The 19,327-nt window shown below is 38.1% G+C and overlaps 1 protein-coding gene across 2 annotated transcripts in view; it reads left to right on the forward strand.

The window, feature by feature from the left end:
- The window catches only part of LOC124804835 (multidrug resistance protein homolog 49-like), a 211,947-nt gene that overhangs the window by 188,223 nt on the left and 4,397 nt on the right, over positions 1 to 19,327 (forward strand). For both annotated transcript variants that reach the window (XM_047265182.1, XM_047265181.1), the window contains 2 exons: positions 7,317 to 7,523; positions 7,673 to 7,819. In XM_047265182.1, the coding sequence (XP_047121138.1) occupies positions 7,317 to 7,523; positions 7,673 to 7,819 (354 nt within the window). The remainder of the gene's footprint in view (positions 1 to 7,316; positions 7,524 to 7,672; positions 7,820 to 19,327) is intronic.

Here is a 19,327-nt window from a genome sequence, read left to right on the forward strand (position 1 = left end):
GGAAGGTAAAGGCAAGAGGCAGAATGTAAGAAAGGAAAAATAACTGAGACTAAAATAGTGAAAACATGTATGTTATCTGATACTGACAGTACTGTGGTAGACTACGCAATGAGAAACACTTGATATGTGAGTTTTACATTAGGAAAATGTAAATATACATGACATAATTTAAGAAAAATACCACAACCCCATGTGGTACAATAATTTTGAAAAGCAAAACAGAATCCACTATCATTATGAATATCTGAAAAGGTGATGAATGTAGCAAGTGAAAGAATACAAATGGAAAATTTGACAAATGTGACGAAATCAACAAAAGTGAATAGGCAATTTAAAAAGTGAGTTAGAGCAAATGTTAATGAATATCTGAGGTAGACGTGTGAGCAGATGTAAGAATGAAATGCAGAGGATAGGGCTAGACTCTTTTTGAAACTGTTTTGACCATACATGAACCACATATCAATGTAATATAATACAAAAAAGGGAAGTAGTTAATAACTTTCTCTTTTGAATGGCATAAAATTAAATATAGGAAACATAAAACCAGTCAAGACCAGAAACAATCAAGACAGTACACATTTCTTCAATCCTTAGGTCACAGCATTTTTTTTCCTCTCTCATCCTGGTACAGCTTTACACAGCATGCTTTGCTTTCTGTGAAAGAATCTATTTCATCATCAAAGTTCATCAAATGCTTTACCACATGAAAAAGTCAAAATGTCATTGTCTAATACTGAAAAAGCTGTTGGTATGAATATAACCCCAGGTTGGTGTGGTTTATCAATCTGATTACATCTATTTTGTCACTGTCTGCTAGATAGAACAAAATAAGCCTTGCAGCAATTGTAACACATGCCAAATAAGCAAGCCTGTTTGGCAAAAATAGTCATTTTTACCTACCTCATTTACATAAATAACACGACAGAATATAATTCGTGAAGTATCAATATTAAATGCCTATTAGGCCTACTAAGCAAAACGTTTTATGTTAGCAACTAGTTTCACATTTCATTCATACTCTCCAGTTTCCCAAGCATGAGATCGAAGAGTGGTAATATGAAATTTTTATATAAATTTGGAATCTTATTATTCTATATAATTTGTGTGATGTTCCAATTTTTTCTCCTTCCCTGTTCTAACACACAATCTTGTTATCACTAATTCTGTAACTATTCCTGCCATTGTCAAAACTCATTGTCCGGTTAACTTCACTGAACCTGCCAGAATCACTGGCTTAGTTATCCCATGTTTATTCTCCAGTTAGGCATTATTACATGTTCATACAAAGGATTCTATGGGCTATTCCGAGAATAGAATTTAAGTGGTTGTAAATGGGAACTGTATCACTGGGCCTTAGTAGTGTAACAATCTAGCAAAAATTTTCTGTCAAAATTTCACTTTCTTGGCTACACCAAGAAGATAATATGTAATCTTTCTTACCTTTTATTCCTGTCAGTCATTTATTTCCACTCTGGTAGTTTAAAGCTTTGGATTTTGCTAATAATTATAACAACACTGATCATTCGCTCACTTAATCAACCACATAAACAAACAGCGATTAACGTTCACCCGTTTGGTTTTATTTGGCTCAGCTCATATAGCCCCCATCCCCTTTTGTCTGCAGGGAAGTTTTTTATTTCTAGAAGTGATGGGGATTCCGCTGGCATGCACTTAATAAAAGCAAATCTTCTGATCCAGACTGTATACCAATTAGGTTCCTTTTGGAGTATTCTGATGCATTAGCTCCATACTTAACAATCATATACAACCGTTCCTCAATGAAAGATCTGTACCCACAGACTGGAAAGTTGCACAGGTCACACCAATATTCAAGAAAGGTAGTATGGGTAATCCACTAAATTACAGGCCCATATCGTTAATGTCGATATGTTGCAGGATTTTAGAACATGTATTATGTTCGAACATTATGAATTACCTCGAATAAAACTGTTTATTGACACACAATCAACATGGGTTTAGAAAACATCATTCTTGTGAAACACAACTACTTCTTTATTCACATGAAGTGGTGAGTGCTATTGACAAGGGATTTCAGATCGATTCCTTATTTCTGGATTTCCAGAAGGCTTTTGACACTGTACCACACAAGCAGCTCATATTGAAATTGCGTGCTTATGAAATATTGTCTCAGTTATGTGACTGGATTTGTGGTTTCCTGTCAGAGAGGTCACAGTTCATAGTAACTGATGTAAAGTCATCGAGTAAAACAGAAGTGATTTCTGCCATTCCCCAAGGTAGCGTTATAGGCCCTTTGCTGTTCCTTATCTATATAAACGATTTGGGAGACAATCTGAGCAGCTGTTTTCAGTTGTTTGCAGATGACGCTGTCGTTTATCGACTAATAAAGTCATCAAAAGATCAAAACAAAGTGCAAAACGATTTAGAAAAAATATCTGAATGGTGCAAAAAGTGGCAGTTGACACTAAATAACGAAAAGTGTGATGTCATCCACATGAGTACTCAAAGGAACTCGTTAAACTTTGGTTACAAGATAAATCAGTCCAATCTAAAAGCTGTAAATTCAACTAAATACATAGGTATTACAATTATGAACAACTTAAATTGGAAGGAACACATAGAAAATGTTGTGGGGAAGGCTAACCAAAGACTGCATTTTATTGGCAGGACACTTAGAAAACGTAACAGACCTACAAAAGAGACTGCCTACACTACGCTTGTCCGTCCTCTTTTAGAATACTACTGCGCGGTGTGGGATCCTTATCCAATAGGACTGATGGAGTTCAAAGAAAGGCAGCACGTTTTGTATTATCGCGAAATATGGGAGAGAGTGTCACAAAAATGATACAGGATTTGGGCTGGAAATCAATCAAAGAAAGGCATTTTTCGTTGCGATGGAATCTTCTAACGAAATTCCAATCACCTACTTTCTCCTCCGAATGCAAAAATATTTTGTTGACACCGACCTACACAGGGAGCAACAATCACCACAATAAAATAAGGGAAATCAGAGCTCGTACGGAAAGATATAAGTGTTCATTCTTTCCACGCGCTATACGAGATTGGAATAATAGAGAATTGTGAAGGTGGTTCAATGAATCCTCTGCCACTCACTTAAATGTGATTTGCAGAGTATCCATGTAGATGTAGATTGCAAAACCAATTACAGATTCTGAAAGTTTGGACTTATTGCTATTTTTCAATGTAGCCTCTGTCATGATCAGTGCATTTTTGGAGATGCTCTGAAAGTTTTTTCATTCCCATGTCATACCACTCTCCCACTGTCTTGTGCAGAAAGGAATGGACAGTTGTCTTCAGCTCCTCATTGCTTGAAAATTTCATTCCCCCCAAAATGTTGTTTCAATTTGGGGAAGAAATAATAGTCACTGGGAGCCAAATCAGGGCTGTGTGGAGGATGATGAATGATTTCCCACCTGAATTTGGTGATGAGGTCTGTCGTGGTGTGGGCAGCATGAGGGTGGGCATTGTCATGTTGCAAACAAACTCCATTTATCAGGCGACTCCTCCTTTTGTTCTGTATAGCCCTGCATAGCTTTGTTAGTGTCTCGCAGTACCTTGCTGCAATGTTATACCTCTTCCCAGGTCGTCGACCAGCTGAAAGCCTTTCCTATCCCAGGATACTGAAGCCATCACCTTCCCTGTTGATGGCATTTGCTTTAACTTCCTGATATTTGGAGAACTAGAATGCCAACACTGTTTTGATTGTTTCTTAGTCCCTAGCGTGAAGTAGTGAGCCCAAGTCTCAGCCCCGGTTGCAACTGAATCCAGGAATACCTCACCCTCTTCCCAGTAATGGTGCAGAAACTTGCGGGCAATTTTGACGTGCTTCCTTTTGCGTTCATCAGTGAGCATCCGTGGCACCCACCTGTCACACATCTTGTGTTACTTCAAAATGTCTGTCAAAATCTTGTCCATGTCCCCTGTCAGTTCAGCAAACTCTTGCTCACTGTCTCATCCCAAACTGATGGAAGCACGCAGCCAGCCTGGTCATGCACATTTGTACAGCCGCCTGCAAATTCCCACCACCACTTACGCACATTTTTTACATCTGTACACTTTTCTCCATAAAACTGACCAACTGGTGATGAATTTCAATAGGGGTTGACTCCTTAAACCACAGGAACCTAATCACAGAACACAATTCACACTTGGCAGATGCATCAGTTTTCCCTTCCATCATTAATGTCTGCTATGCTGAGAATGAGTATCACAGAGAGGTGGGTATCAACAACAGTAGTGGTGTGAGGAGCAAAGAAAATGGCGCTGTTGTCAGATTTAAGCTAGCTCACTCTGCCCTGTCGGGAGATCATTGAAGATCTTACTTTTTGAACAACACTCATATCTCATCATGCAGGCTTTCAATCTCTTCATCATCTGCTAATCTGCTGTCTTATATCTTATACTACTGTGCTGGATATTGACTTCATGTCTAACTGGGATATGATAATGCAGTCACTATGCTGTTCATGGTAGCTTACCCACTTTCCTATTTTCTTATTCATTATAAGACCTACCCCTGGCCCCTGTTTGATTTTGTTTTCATAAGCTGGTACTGTCATCCCGTTCATCCTGCCAGCAAACTTCACTAATTCCCACTATATCCAACTCCAACCTATCCATTTCCCTTTTCAGACCTTCTAACCTAAGGGGTCTAACATTTCACACTCTGACCTGTAGAATGTAAGTTTAAGTTTTCCTGATAGCAACATCCTCTTGAGTATTCCCCGACCTGGAGATCCAAATAGGGGACTATTTTACCTCTGGAATATTTTACCAAAGTGTATGTCATCATCATTTAATCATACAGTAGAGTTGCATCCCCTCAAGAAAAATAACAGCTGTAGTTTCCCCTTACTTCCAGCTATTCACAGTAGCAACAAAGCACAGCGATGTTGGCTAATCTTACAAGGCCAGATTAGTCAGTCATCCAGACTGTTACACCTGCAATTACTGAAAAAGCTGCTGCTCTTCAAAGTTTAATGAAGGTAAGGTATGGCAAAGTTCCACATTTTGGCCATAGATGGGCCAATTGGACCAGACTGACCACCATATCATTCTCTGCCAGTGGCATCATTGCATGAGGTATGGAGGGACATGTGTTCAGTACAGCACTCTCCCAATCATTGTGAGGTTTCTTGATCTTGGAACCACTGCTAATCAGTCAAGTAACTCCTCAGTTGGGTTCATGAGGGTGAGTGCACCCCTTATCAGTCCTCTCACTGAGGGAAAATCCCTAGCAGTACTGGGAATTGAACCCAAGTCCCCCGCATGCCAGTCAGCTGCACTGAACATTCAGCTATAGAGGCAGGCTCAAAATTTAACAAAGCAACATTATTAACTTCTGAATTGCATTGAGCATAATTCTTCATTAACAAAGAATTTTTTGTATCTTCCATACCTAACAAATGTGTTTTTTTACATGCAAAAATTGAAATAAATTAGTTTTTGAAGGCTTTGGACTTTCAGCAGCTTTTGTAATACATGTAGATACCATCTGCTTTCAGTAGATATGAGTCACATCCCCTTCAACCTGTGTATTATTTCTCTAAAATTTAACGTTCATGTTAAGTAATGTGAGAATTGGCAAAGCAAATATGCCAGTGTGATAGACAAAATACCAATATCAGCAAACATATTCTAGGGTCTCCCACCCTGGATTTTTACCAAATTACTTCTCATTGAATATTCTTGAAACCATTTGATCCTCTTTAATTCTCATCAGATGGTCTGCCATGTAAGTCTTCTGGAAATTATTATATTCATTATTGCTGGTTAATGTTATAGCATGTGTATTTCACATTCTCTCTTCTCTTCCAGCTTCCTGATTCCTTAGCAAAGTGATGTCCAAAGGTTTTCTTATAAACTTTGTTTTCAAAAACTTGTAACTGGCATACTTCCATTTTAGGTCAACACCATGTTTTTGTTCTATAGGCTAGGACTGATCTAAAGGTTACGCTGTTACCTTTGTTAGCATTTTGTTGTCTCATTTTCACTTCTACTTGTCTCTGATTTTGTTCCTCTGTCATTGTGCCCAGAAATTTGAACTATTCATTGTGTTTGAATTTATGAATGCCAGTTACTAGATATGATTGGTCATCTTGTTCATCTCTACATCTTTGAAATATCATGTATTTTGTTTTCTGATTGTTTACTTCTAGGTCAACTTTGGGTGCTCCTTCTACAAGCTTGAGAAATAACTGTCTTATGTCTATGATAATTATTACTCTGTCTAAATTGTCATGACAAAGGGGCTCTTATCATTTTGCAATTGCTTCCTTTCTCCTCTCACGCATTTTACACAACACAAGCCCTGATCCCAGGTGAACTGCAACACTGAACAATGTAGTCAGCTGGGGCAATGTAACTGAGCTCGTGTAGATGTGTGTACTCTGTTAATTAGTTCTGAAGGATAACATTGTTTGAAATCTTAGCAACATTCTTAGATGTGTTTATGTACTTATTGACTGCTCAGTATATCAATTATATAGTGAGTAGTTATCTTCCATTATCTGTATTACACCCAGGACTTTCATTATCATATTAGTGTTTACCTATATAGATTAAACTACTGAACTTCAGATGTGCAGAAACTGGATGTTAAACAGGACACTTTATGTGATATTACTGTTCATGTACACTACAATAGGTCTTGCTAAGTCATTTGATAATGAAATTCCTCAAACTCCCATTAAACTGTGTTTTCTTTGTGACTTTATTTTATAATTACTGGCAAGTTACTAAAAATTTTTGTTCCAGACTAATGGAAACTTTTTAGGCCAAAGTAATTACTCTCAAGACTGTATGTAGATTTTTGTCCATAGTGTTAATTTTCTAAACTAAACTGTTGGTTGGAAAAAGTTAATTAATATTGTATTTGATAACAGAAAATTGGTTACAATCTGTGTATCCATGCCCATGAAAGTTACTTCACAGCCCATTTTAGACTGGTGAAGACAATTTCAAATGGTTGTGGCATCGGTATCAGTAAACTGTTTTGCAACTTAATGCAACTGTTAAAAGTTGGATGTAAAGCAGGAAGTTATTGTGATTGTTTTAGTGTAACTGTCAGCAAATTAATATGTTATTTGTAATGGCAACATTTTTGCAATGACACAATATATCAGCAACAGTATGCCTGCCACTCTATGTGAATAATTTGTGACAATGAAATAAGAAAGGTAGAACTCAACTGTAATTACTTTTAAGTCTATTCCCAGTGCCATTATAAGAATAATTTTTTTAAAATTTAAATAGAAGCATCTGTATGTGACAATGGCAACTCTGATCTTTAATAAAAACAATCATTTTTATTGCAGACTTTAGATGAGTGTGACATACAGTCTTTTCCCCTGAAAACACTTCGTGCTCAGCTGGGGATTGTATCACAGGAGCCTACGCTGTTTGACAGAACTATTGCTGAGAATATTGCATATGGTGATAATAGCAGAGAAATATCAAAAGAGGAAATAATAGCAGCTGCCAAGGCAGCAAATATTCACAATTTTGTTTCAGCACTTCCACTTGTGAGTACTGCAGAGTTTCTTTTTGGTGCTTTTACATTTTTCTTTGTAATTTTATCATTATATAATTTTCATAGTAAGTCATTTTCTTCTAAATTTTTGCAATGGATGCTCATGAAACATTTAAATATTTAACTCTTATCTCAAAACAGGGTTATGAAACAGGCCTCGGTGCTAAGGGTGCACAGCTTTCTGGAGGCCAGAAACAGAGAATTGCTATTGCTAGAGCTCTGGTCCGCAATCCAAGAGTATTATTACTGGATGAGGCTACGTCAGCTCTGGACAATGAAAGTGAAAAGGTTAGTTCCCTTGCTGTCAACATTAACAGAATGCAACTAACTGAAGAGGTTTTGTGTGTGTGTGTGTGTGTGTGTGTGTGTGTGTGTGTGTGTGTGTGTGTGTGTGTATACACATGTTTACTTCAGTATTTTGAAGAATAGTACTCATGTGGTTATTATGGGAGATTAGTTCAGAGATAATGCACTTCAGTATGAAATATACATTTATTGAACACTTGTACATACCACAATTGGACAATTGTGGCTGTTACACACATCTCGAGCAGAAAGTTCTTGCCAGACCCGCTAGTCCAAAGAAAAAGATCCCCAAAGGTAGGATGCTCTGCACCAGAGACACCACACTCATATGATCTGTATTTATTTATCTATATATATTCCAAGATCCATTCAGTGGTGAGCTCTCCCTGGATGTGGAATGTGTCACTACCATGATTACATATATTTACATGTACATGCACAATTAAAGTTTACTATACTACACACTCACAAACATGTACTACAGTTTTACATGTAAAAAGGTAAATGATCATTGTTTGATTCAAAAGAGTTTGATGAGCTCAGTTATTATCACACTACAGGGCAATCAGTTCAGAAATGCATACACAATGAAAATACATCTTCACACTATGTAGTGATTCAATATGCATCAGAGATCTGAACAATGACAAGAAGAGAGAAAAATAAAATATACCCTAGTATAATTAAATTCCTAAGAAGTATATTAGGGAAAACAAGGAGGCACAGAGTGAGAAATGAAGATGTTACAGGGAAATTGGACTAGAAAAGAGGAATGTTGGATTGAGAACAGCACGTTAAAATGGAATGGACAAGTGAAGAGTATGTAGGATGGAAGAATATTAAAATGAATGATGAAGGCCAAATTTGAAGGCAATGGGGAGATCCAGAGCAAGATGGATTGACTCAACTAACAATTGTTTAAGAAACAGTAATCTATTTGGAACAAAGTCGTTGCAGAAGAAGTTTAAAAGACAAGGGAAAGGGGAGAAATATCATAAATGTCCCAACTGTGTCAGGTGCTAGGTAAAGGGAATCGGAAATGACAATGACAACAGTTGCTGAATGAAAATAAACTGACCTACATAAAATAGTTGTATTAACTTTTGACTATCATTTAACACTTTCACTGTTTCTTTTCTTTGGTAATCTCTCATTCACAAGCCCCTCAGCAGAGTAGAAGAAGTGATTGTATAGAAATTGACGTAATTTAGTTTTGGAAAGGGATTCACTTTTCCTTATGTTTTTATGTCCAGTAGGGAGAAATTTGAAAATTTGATACTAGCATACTTTGCACCCCTCTACATTACAGTTAGATTTTTGATGGGTAGTGTATATCATTCTTATGTCTGGTGTCATACATGTGGACTGCTGAGCTGCTTTCAAAAAGAGTTTGGCATTTCATAACAAAACACATAACAGAAAAAATGTATTGACAAGCAATGACAATTATTCCCAGCTGGTTAAAAAATTTGCAACAAAAGGTTCTTCAATTTACTCTACAAATATTTCTAATAACCTTTTTGAGTAAGAGAAGAGTTCACCCTGTGGATAATTCCATGTGATATAATGGAGGCACGTAACCAAAATAAGCTACCTTCTTGACCATTTGGTCTACAATATAAAAGCAGCTAAACTTAATCTCTTCACAGTCTGAAGTATCAGATGTTTTCAGTTTACTTTGCAGTGAAGTCCCAGGAGCTTGGTGCTTGCAGCTCCCATTAACCATTGGTTATTGAATGCCACTGTGTATACCTCTGGGATTTTGTGACTTGATCAAAATTGTTTGTTTGCTTAAGGCTCAGTTAAACAGAGAGTTAGCTGTTCATATGGACATAATGCACTGTTACCTGCTGGAATTGGCTGTGACCAAACTGAATGTGCGCACAGCCCAGCAGGCCAGCTGTTTGTTGGTGCTCATTGTCAGAAAATGAACTATTGTTCTGTAAACATGGGCAGTAGTTTCAGTGATGACCAAATGACACTTTTACCTTGCACTACCTTTGAGAAAGTGGAGAAAGTTGTTATATCACATTAATAGTAAAAGAGGAGGCAGTGATTAATTTCACTGTCTTTACAAGATCTATGATTATTTTGAAGAACTTTTCTTCAGTTGTTTTCGTACATCTAACATAGCCTCAGTGAACCAAAAAAGTTGATTAACTCCAGTCGTGCATCATTTATCATCTAGTCAAAACATAAAAGGGAAAAAATAATTAACTATCCAAGAATTGTATTAAATGATCTTCCAGAATGACAGTGTATGATTATCATGCACAGGTTTAGTCTCAGAATAAGAATAATTATGATACAGACCTCTTCACTCTAGTTCATGCATGCATTTTACTATATCAACTGAACAATACTTTACACAATAATATTCATATGATAATGTATAATGTTTGGAAAAACAAGGGTATTTGAGGCATTTAACGTAAGTGATAAAGAAATATACTGAGACTAAGCTGGTCTTAGACAACAATGTCAAGCAGCAGAAACAGGAAGTTAAGCAGTTTTCACATTGATATTAGGACAACGTAATGGCTTCCAAACAAAAATTTCCGGTGTGCTCCACTCGACCAATGATTCGCAGTCTCAGGGTAACTATCTCCTGAGGCATAAAAAGAAACTTTGTTAGGGATAAATAAAAAATAGGTTTGATGAAGGACTTAGTGACCACTCTAAATTATTTTTTTTAATAATAGCTATTACAATGGACTCAAATGTATAATATATCATCATCATCATCATTATCATCAGCCACTTGGAATCCACCGATAGATAAGCATCTCCTCTAGATATTTCTGTGCAACATGATTGTCGGGGATATGGATCCCTGTTGTTCCAGCATATTGTCTAATGTCTTTTACCTACTTTCACTAGTTCATCTTCTCAGTCTTTTTTTTAATATTTTGTAATACAGAAAAGAACTTCATTTGTCCACTTACTATTCATCTTCGTGGGTAATGTCCAGCATGCCACCACTTTTTTTCACAACTATCATAGTTATGTCTTCGAGTCCACTCTGTCCCCTAATCCATTTATTTGCATTCATGTCTCCTGCAGTCATCTGCAACAAGCTCTCTCCATTGGTCACTAAACCACCCTCAAATTTTGAATGGTCTTTGTATTGAAAGACTACGTCTTCCTGTCATGAGTAAAGACTGGTCATATGCACAGTTTGTAAATGTTCAGATTTATGCACATTGAAAACTTCACTCTGAAAATTTATTTAGTTTACCAAGAGCACTCTGGGCCATTTTACTCTTTTATTTATTTCTTTGGCTGTTCATTCAGTGATAGTAGTTATCACTTGTCATCAGTAATAAATTCTAAAAGTAAGTCTTTTCTTGACTTGGAAAACTGATAGTTAAATATGTGGGTTCTAAGACCAATTTCAGTGAATGAAAAAATATTTTCAGATAGTAAAATTCAATCAGGAGTACAGCTCCCTGGACCTCAAGAAGACAACACCTTGTAAACAGGTTTTTTATGAAACAGAACTGATATTATTTTAGCAAGAGGTCTGTAGTTAGTTGCTGTTATTATTGGAAGATTGGAAGACTGTAGTGCCTCTACTCCTTTCGCAAAATCCTATTACGCTGTGATACAATTTCCTTAATTTTATTACTGCAATAGAAACTCTTGACCTTCACCAGTCGGAACAACATTTCCAACACCATCTGAGGAAACTATCCCAGCTACTCCCGTCCTATGACCACTCTGGATTATTTATAACCAAGAAAGATCCTACCATTATGATCCAGCTCCAGCTCCCGCCCTCTCCCCCGTCAGCCCCTCATAGCTCCCTGACCATACCTAACTGACTTACTATGCCTTCCATATCCCCTAAAATTTCCTCTACCTTCAGTGAAACAGACTACTCCTAATTACCCATCCCATAACACTATTTTCAACCTTTTTGCAAAAACTCTGAGCTCTGCAGAAGTTGTAGTTATTTTCTAAAAGCCCCACATTTAGCCCAAAAACCTAAATTCTATCATGTTAGATTTGTAAAAGACCTTCTTTCCTACACTCGTTCTCTGCAGTGGAAAAATTTCTTTACTGTGCACCCCACTGACAACAGCCAACCAAAAACCTCACATGAAACTTGATTTTGAACAATTCCAACCTCCCTCCAATCAAGATTCTCCTCCCCCGTCCCTTTCCACCCAGTGATCCTCTGGTTATCTTTCAGGAATTCCTCTCTTCTAGTGTGGCCTCACCTTCCTTTCCTAAATCAGTGAGTCTAACATGCCCAGCATCACTCCAGTGGACCACACAGCTATCTATCACCTGAAAACCAATCCAGACCTCATCATCCTTCCTACAGACAAAGTCTACACCACAGTGGTCAGGAATTGTAGCGACTATGTGTCTTAGGGTCTCTGCCAACTTTCCAACACCAACGTATACCAACTTTACAACCATGATATCATGCCAATCTCCTTCCTGACCCCAAACTCCACAAACCCAGTCCCACAGATTTCATTCAAGATACTGCTCACTTCATTCTTTGCCTTTACACAGTTCCTGCCCATTACCACCAGACTCCTTGTTGGTCACTGTGGATGCAAAGTTCTTACATACTAACATTATTTTCCAACACCCTCCTCATATCAAACACACCACCTCTTCCCTCATCCTCCAAACCAACCACATCTTGACCCACAATTATTTCACTTTTGAAGGCCAAATCTATAAACAAATCCTGGGTACTGCCATGAGTACTAATGTAGCACCTTCCTGTGTCAGCTTATTTATAAGCCATCTGGAGGAATCCTTCCTTTCCAGTCAACACTGAAAACCCCTTGTCTGATTCAGATTCACTCATGACATTTTCATGATACGGGTGCATGGCAAAAGCAACCTGTGCTCCTTCCTTCATAAACTTAACACCTATTCCATCTGGTCCTTCTCAGCTCAACAAGCCACCTTCCTAGATGTTGATCTCCACCTCCCAGATGGCTCTACAAATACATATGTTTGTATCAAGTGCACCAGCCACCAACATTACCTCTATTACTTGGACAGTTGTCACCCACTGCCTGTCAAAAAGCTCTTCCATATACCTTGCCACCTGTGGATGCTGCATCTGCAGTATCAAGCAGGTGTTGTCAAAGTATTCCTATAACCTTACCAGAGTCTTTATTAACAGACAATATCCTATCCATAAATGGACCATCTCCTCCTCTGACACCATTAACCCTATTAATCAGTCACTGATCAGAATTCCTCTAACATCTGGTGTCACCCTAGCCTTGAAAATCTCAACTATATCCTTCATTGGGCTTTGACTACAGTTCATTGTCCCCTGGGACAAGAGATATCCTACCCAAAATATAATCCTCATCACTCAAAATAGTATCCCACCAACCATTTAACCAGAGAATATCCTCATCCATCCCTACTCGAATCCTACTCCCAATCATGTCTTTGTGGTTAATCAAAGTTAAAGACCTGTCCCTTACATGTGCTCAATAGCTCTCACTGCAGTCCAATCACGGGAGTCTTCAACCCAGTAAAAGGCCAGGCCATGTGTGAAAACAGCCATGTTATACATTATCTATACTGCAATTACTGTACGACATTCTATATGGGCATGACAAGTAAACAACTGTCCATGTGCATGAATGGCCATGGCCAAACTTTGGGTTGACCATCCAGGTGCCAAACATGTTAGACACCACAACATAATGACTTCAACAGGTACGTCACTACTGGGCCATTTGGATACTCCCTTCCAGCGCAAGTTTCTCTGCACTACACAGGTGAGACTTGTCTCTCCAGCATAACCTGCACTCTCGCAATCCCCCTGATGTAAAACTCTCCTAACTTGTTTCACACTGTTTCTCCTTTCTCCACACCACTCTTTCCCCATCCTGATTCTGCACTGCCTCTTCCCACCACTCTTCTCCCCCCCCCCCCCCCCATGAACACTTTCCCTTTCCCTCCCTGCCCCCTGTCTCTCCCCCTCCCCTTCCCCCTACTCTTTTTCTCCATACCTCTCCCCCTTTTTTCCACCCCTCATCATTGCTATCTCCCCTCCCTGGCTCCCTCTTCACCACCACTGTCCTCTCCTTCCCTCCCCATCCTCTATCCCTTATATGCTCTACTCTCTGAGCTCCCTTCATCTTCTTGTATGTCATCTGGCAAAAGACCTGCATCACAGTACCCCGCTATTCCCTCCTTGCCTTGTGCATCCTTCCCTATCCCCTCCGTACCCCTATATACACAAAGCAACTACTTTTAGATAATTGATATGAAATAATAAGCCGTGTTGCTACTATTAAGCATAGACATTTGGGTGTCTGGTTGCGTGTACGTGAATGGCTGAGCTCCTACCAAAAAAGAGCAAGATATTCCTATCAGAGTTTAGAATTACATCTTTTACCAGATAGCTTTCTGTCCTTAGTGCCCTATGGGCATTGTTACCACTTATAGGCAAGACTAGTTCTGGGACCTTCCCATAAGCACTCCTGCAGTCAACTAATACTATGTTAACATTTTCGTTCTCTGACCTGCTGTGATGAATGTGACCCTGTCTGGACCCAGAACATATTATCGGGCCTGTGGAGGGTCTTCTTTATCCTAAAAAAACCCCACAGGTACACACCACATGTACTCCACTATCCTGATAGCTGCATCCTGTGTCTAGTGCATGCCTGTCCTTCTAAGGGGGTTCTATAATTCTCCACCTGTCAGCAGAGGTCAAGAAATCCACAGCCAAGATCATCACAGAATCATCTGAGCCTGTGATTGAAGCTCTCCACTTAGCTCAAACCAGAGGACCACATCTGCTTCTGCCCCATAAGCCAAGCGAAGCTAGCTGTCTTCCCCAAATTAACCAGCTGTCTCTAGGATCTGACAATGGCCTTTGAACCCAGCTCACAGTCATCATTCATGCTTACATGAACCACAATTTGCAGCTGGGTGCATCTGCTGCACTTAATCGCTGGAGGCAGAGACTCCTCCACATCTTGGTTCAGACCCTTGGCAAGCAAACATGGCAGACATTGGCCTTCTTTCCCAACCTGCCCACTATTTCCGCGAGGGGCTCCATCACTTGCTAACATTGGAGCTTCTTCCAATTACAAGCAAATCCCATCCTCCACACTTACACAGACCTCTCAGGAAGATTCCCCACTGTCTCAACAGGCAACAGATACCATGCTATCTCAGATGTACTTTCAGCAGTAGGCAGTACCTCAAACCTATTTTAAGACATGGGGGGATGTATGGGACCCACTTTCATCTTCCACCCAGAGATTTGTGAGCCCCCACTGTTTGCCAATCACCATCTGGTAAGTGCCAACTCATCAGGATGTGTGAATTGGAAGGCACAGCAACACCAGGGATTCCACGCAACATTATAGGCTACAGAAGTGCAAAAGCATTCATCTCAGGTGCCCCAATACCACTGCAGCCCAGGACAACAGCCTGAAGCTTGTAACCATGGCCAATTCCCCCTGCATCTGTACACAATATGTGCAGTCCCTGTCCATTCAAACATCTTTAATCAGTTTTTGTCTGTACCACAAGTAATGTAACACTAACCCAAGAACTCAGTGCAATCTAAGTCCAGCTGCCACACTGCTTCTGGTTTACTACACTCCAAAGTTAGTTCATGCGAAGCTAATGTGCTACAGTTTATGCAGAAAACATATAGTAAGTTGGCAAACACTGGTCTACATAGCAAAATACACAGACACAATTTGCTTCAACACAGAAGCATGTGAAAACAAAAGATAAACTACATCCTGTGTATAAAACAGAAATTACTGCTGATTCAGGTGCATCCAATCGGCTCTGCGACAGCTACTGCACTTACTTTTCTTCTGTTCTGGCAGTTGAACAGCAATATCTTGCGGCAGTGCAGGCATGTTTTAATTTGACCTCAGATTTATATTTTTGTATTTAAGACTGTCTTTTCCCTTGTTAGAGTGTTAGTTACTAATTGTAAACTTGAAATGTGTTCATCTTTGCACTCCTCATACACTATCTTTTTGGCTACATGGCTTCTATTTTGGCAGTAAATTCACACACAACTAAAGGATGGACCATTTTAATCCATATTGGAGATGAGATATAGCAAAATTTTGTAGATAAAAGTTGTAGGTGGCAAAGAGGATCATGCATTGCTACTAATTAATGACTGTAACATTAATCATGATTTTCAAGGTGATTTGGAGGCCAAAGTATATTTTTTTAATGGGAGCCCTAATATATGATTCAGGATTTGAAAAGAGTGGCAAATTGTAAAATCATATATTATTTAAGGTCATGGCAAGGTTCAATCAAAGCCAAATAATCAAATATGTTTTTAATTCTAGTACATATAACTCAGAATAGAGGATGGATACAGGAAAATACAATGTCAGATGCAGACTGGAAGGGGCATAAGGGTCACATATCTTTACCAATATCCATGAATTCAAAGGTAATTACTGAAGGTCATTCAAAGGTTGAGTTTTGTTTCGTGGAACCCTATTTGTGACATCGGATTTGGAAAGAGCAACAGAGATTTGAAGTTAAAGTTGTAATTAATGTGTTTATTGCCTAAAATAAATACATCACAGTGTATAAATATTATTGTGGCATACGCACAACAGGACAAACACAAATAAAATTTAGATAATTGATTTACAAGTTTCTGAATGCGTTCCCTCACATCTCATTCCTTGGGATGCCCCATCCAGTTTGTATCTGACATTGTATTTTGCTGTAGCCCTCCTCTATTCTAAATTAATTTCTACTAGAATTAAAAAAAATATATTTGCTTATTTGACCTTCAATGAACTAGCCATGACCTCGAATAATGTATCATTTTATACGTAAAATTTGTCACCCTTTTCCTCAAATCTTGAATCAAATATTAGAGTTCCCATTTTTTAAAAATCCTTTAATCTCCAAATTACCTTGAAAATCACTTTCGGAGTCATGGCCATGAGTAGCAATACGTGACCCTCTTTGCCACCTACAACTTTATCTAAAACATTTTGCTATATCTTATCTCCATCCCTAGTTCTTCCCCATTACAGATTATAATGGTCTGCCCTGTATACTCATTTATTTATTTATTTCATGTTCCGTAGATCTCGTATTGTGAGCACGTCACATGAGGTGTGGAATGAGTCAAACATACAACACAGTCCTCATTAAATATATAAAAAATGTTCTACGTAACCGCATATAGTTAATACAAAGTTTAGAGGAAAAACAGATATTGTACATATAACAGCAGATATCTTTGAGTGTTAATACAAAATTTCATGTTTAACTTTGGAGAAAAATTGCAAGCACATTTCTTTGTTAACAAGATGGATAATTCTATCTAAATGCTATTTCCCTTTTTGCATCATAAAACTCTTCTAATGTATAACCAGACACATTTAACAAATATTCCTTTAGTTTTGCTTTAAAAAAGAGATTCATTTTCTCTTTAACATTTTACCTGGTCAGGGAGATGGTTAAAAATTTTTGTTCCTGACCATTTGACACCTCTCTGAACAACTGTCAGGTTCTTAAGTTCACAATGAGGATTTTCTTTCCCTCTTGTATTATATTTGTGATAGTTCTTATTTGATGGAAATTGTGCAGGGTTCTTAATTACAAAACACATCAGCGAATATATGTACTGGGATACAGTGGTCATTATTTGCAGTTTTTTGAAAAGGTTACGGCATGATGTCCTAGGGGGTACTCTGCACATAATTCTAATAGCCCTTTTCTGGGCCACAAAAATTTTCTTTGCCAAAGCTAAATTTCCCCAGAAGATAATTCCATAACACATAACGGAGTGAAAATACCCATAGTATGCGGACTTCATAGTGGTTAAATCTCCAATGGAAGACATCATTCTGATAGCATACATAGCCGAGCTCAATTTTTTTAGGGTCTGTTGTACATGGAAGGACCAGTTCATTTTGCTATCAATATGTACTCCAAGAAATTTAGACACATCCATTCTTTCTATTGGTTGATTTCCACATGTTACATTTATTTCTCTCACTTTTTTTGCTTTTGTATGGAACTGTATAAAATTTGTCTTACTTGAGTTTAGAGAGAGACCATTAACATGGAACCAGCTAATCACTACAGAAAGTATGTTGTTAACTGACTCCTCGAAATTAACATCTGATTTTCCACTCATGAAGATGGTGGTATCGTCAGCAAAAAGAGTAAATTTGCAAGGCAGGCCTGCACACAATGGTAAATCATTTATAAACATCAAAAACAACAGTCACCCCAGAATTGAGCCTTGAGGCACACCACAACTAATAGAAGTCCATTCAGACTGACCGGAGGTATCCCTTGACTCATCTGAGCTGTGTAAAATTTCTTTCTGTTTTCTTTCCTGAAGATAAGATTGCAGCCAGTTACTTGCGACACTGCTTATTCCAAGTAGTTTGGCTTTCTGCATGAGAATGTGGTGATCTACACAATCAAATGCCTTTGATAAGTCACAGAAAACACCAATTCCTATCATTTTTTGATTTAGACATTCAAGTACTTCATTTGTAAGTGCATACACTGCATCCTCAGTTGAACAGCCCCTTTGAAAGCCAAACTGGCTCTTGTTGATAAGTCCGTTCATTATGAGGTGTTCAGTAATTTTATTGTGCATTAATTTTTCTAGAATTTTAGAGAAGGCTGTTAACAGTGAAATAGGGCAGTAGTTAGTGAGCTCAGCTCTATCACCCTTCTTGTGTAGGGGCTTCACAATGGCATACTCGAGTCTTTCAGGAAAAATGCCTTGTTGAAATGAAGTATCAAAAATATGGCACAGAATATCACTAATCCATATACATGAAAATTTCAATAAATTATTGGATACATTATCTACTCCTGCAGAGTTCTTACACTTTAAAGACCAGATGACTGTTTGAATTTCCTCTACAGTGATAGGATTAATGTACATTTCTGGTATTATGTTGGAGTATGCAACCTGAAATAAAGTCATAGCTTCCTCAACAGAGGGCCTACAGCCAATTTGTTGGGTTACTGACAGGAAATGTTTGTTAAAAATTTTAGCCACACTTTTTTGATTTTCTATTAAGTTACCCCCATGCCTGATTTTTAGGTCATCTGTGTCGCTTGTTTTGTCTTTGTCTCACTTTTTATAATGTTCCAAATTGTTTTCATTTTATTATTAGATTTATCTATTTTCTCCTTACAGAAAAGGGCTTTTGACTTCTGTATTACTTTCTTTAAAATTTTGCAGTACAATCTATACTGATTCCATTTTTGTGTATCATTAGTTGTTCTGATTTTAGCATAAATTTCTTCTGTGATCCAAGGCTTACTTACAGAATTTGGATTAATATTTTTGACCCATTTCTTTGGAAAAGATTCTTCGAAAAGGGCAGAAAAATCATTTATAAAATAGTAAAATTTTTCATTAGCATTACCAATGTTGTAAATAAAGGACCAGTCCATTAGCTGCTACTTACAGTTGAAGGATTCTTTTGCCTCTTTGTTCATTATTCTTAT

The sequence above is a fragment of the Schistocerca piceifrons genome, chromosome 7 (genome assembly GCF_021461385.2).
Source record: "Schistocerca piceifrons isolate TAMUIC-IGC-003096 chromosome 7, iqSchPice1.1, whole genome shotgun sequence".
In the NCBI taxonomy this organism is placed as follows: Eukaryota; Metazoa; Arthropoda; class Insecta; order Orthoptera; family Acrididae; genus Schistocerca; species Schistocerca piceifrons.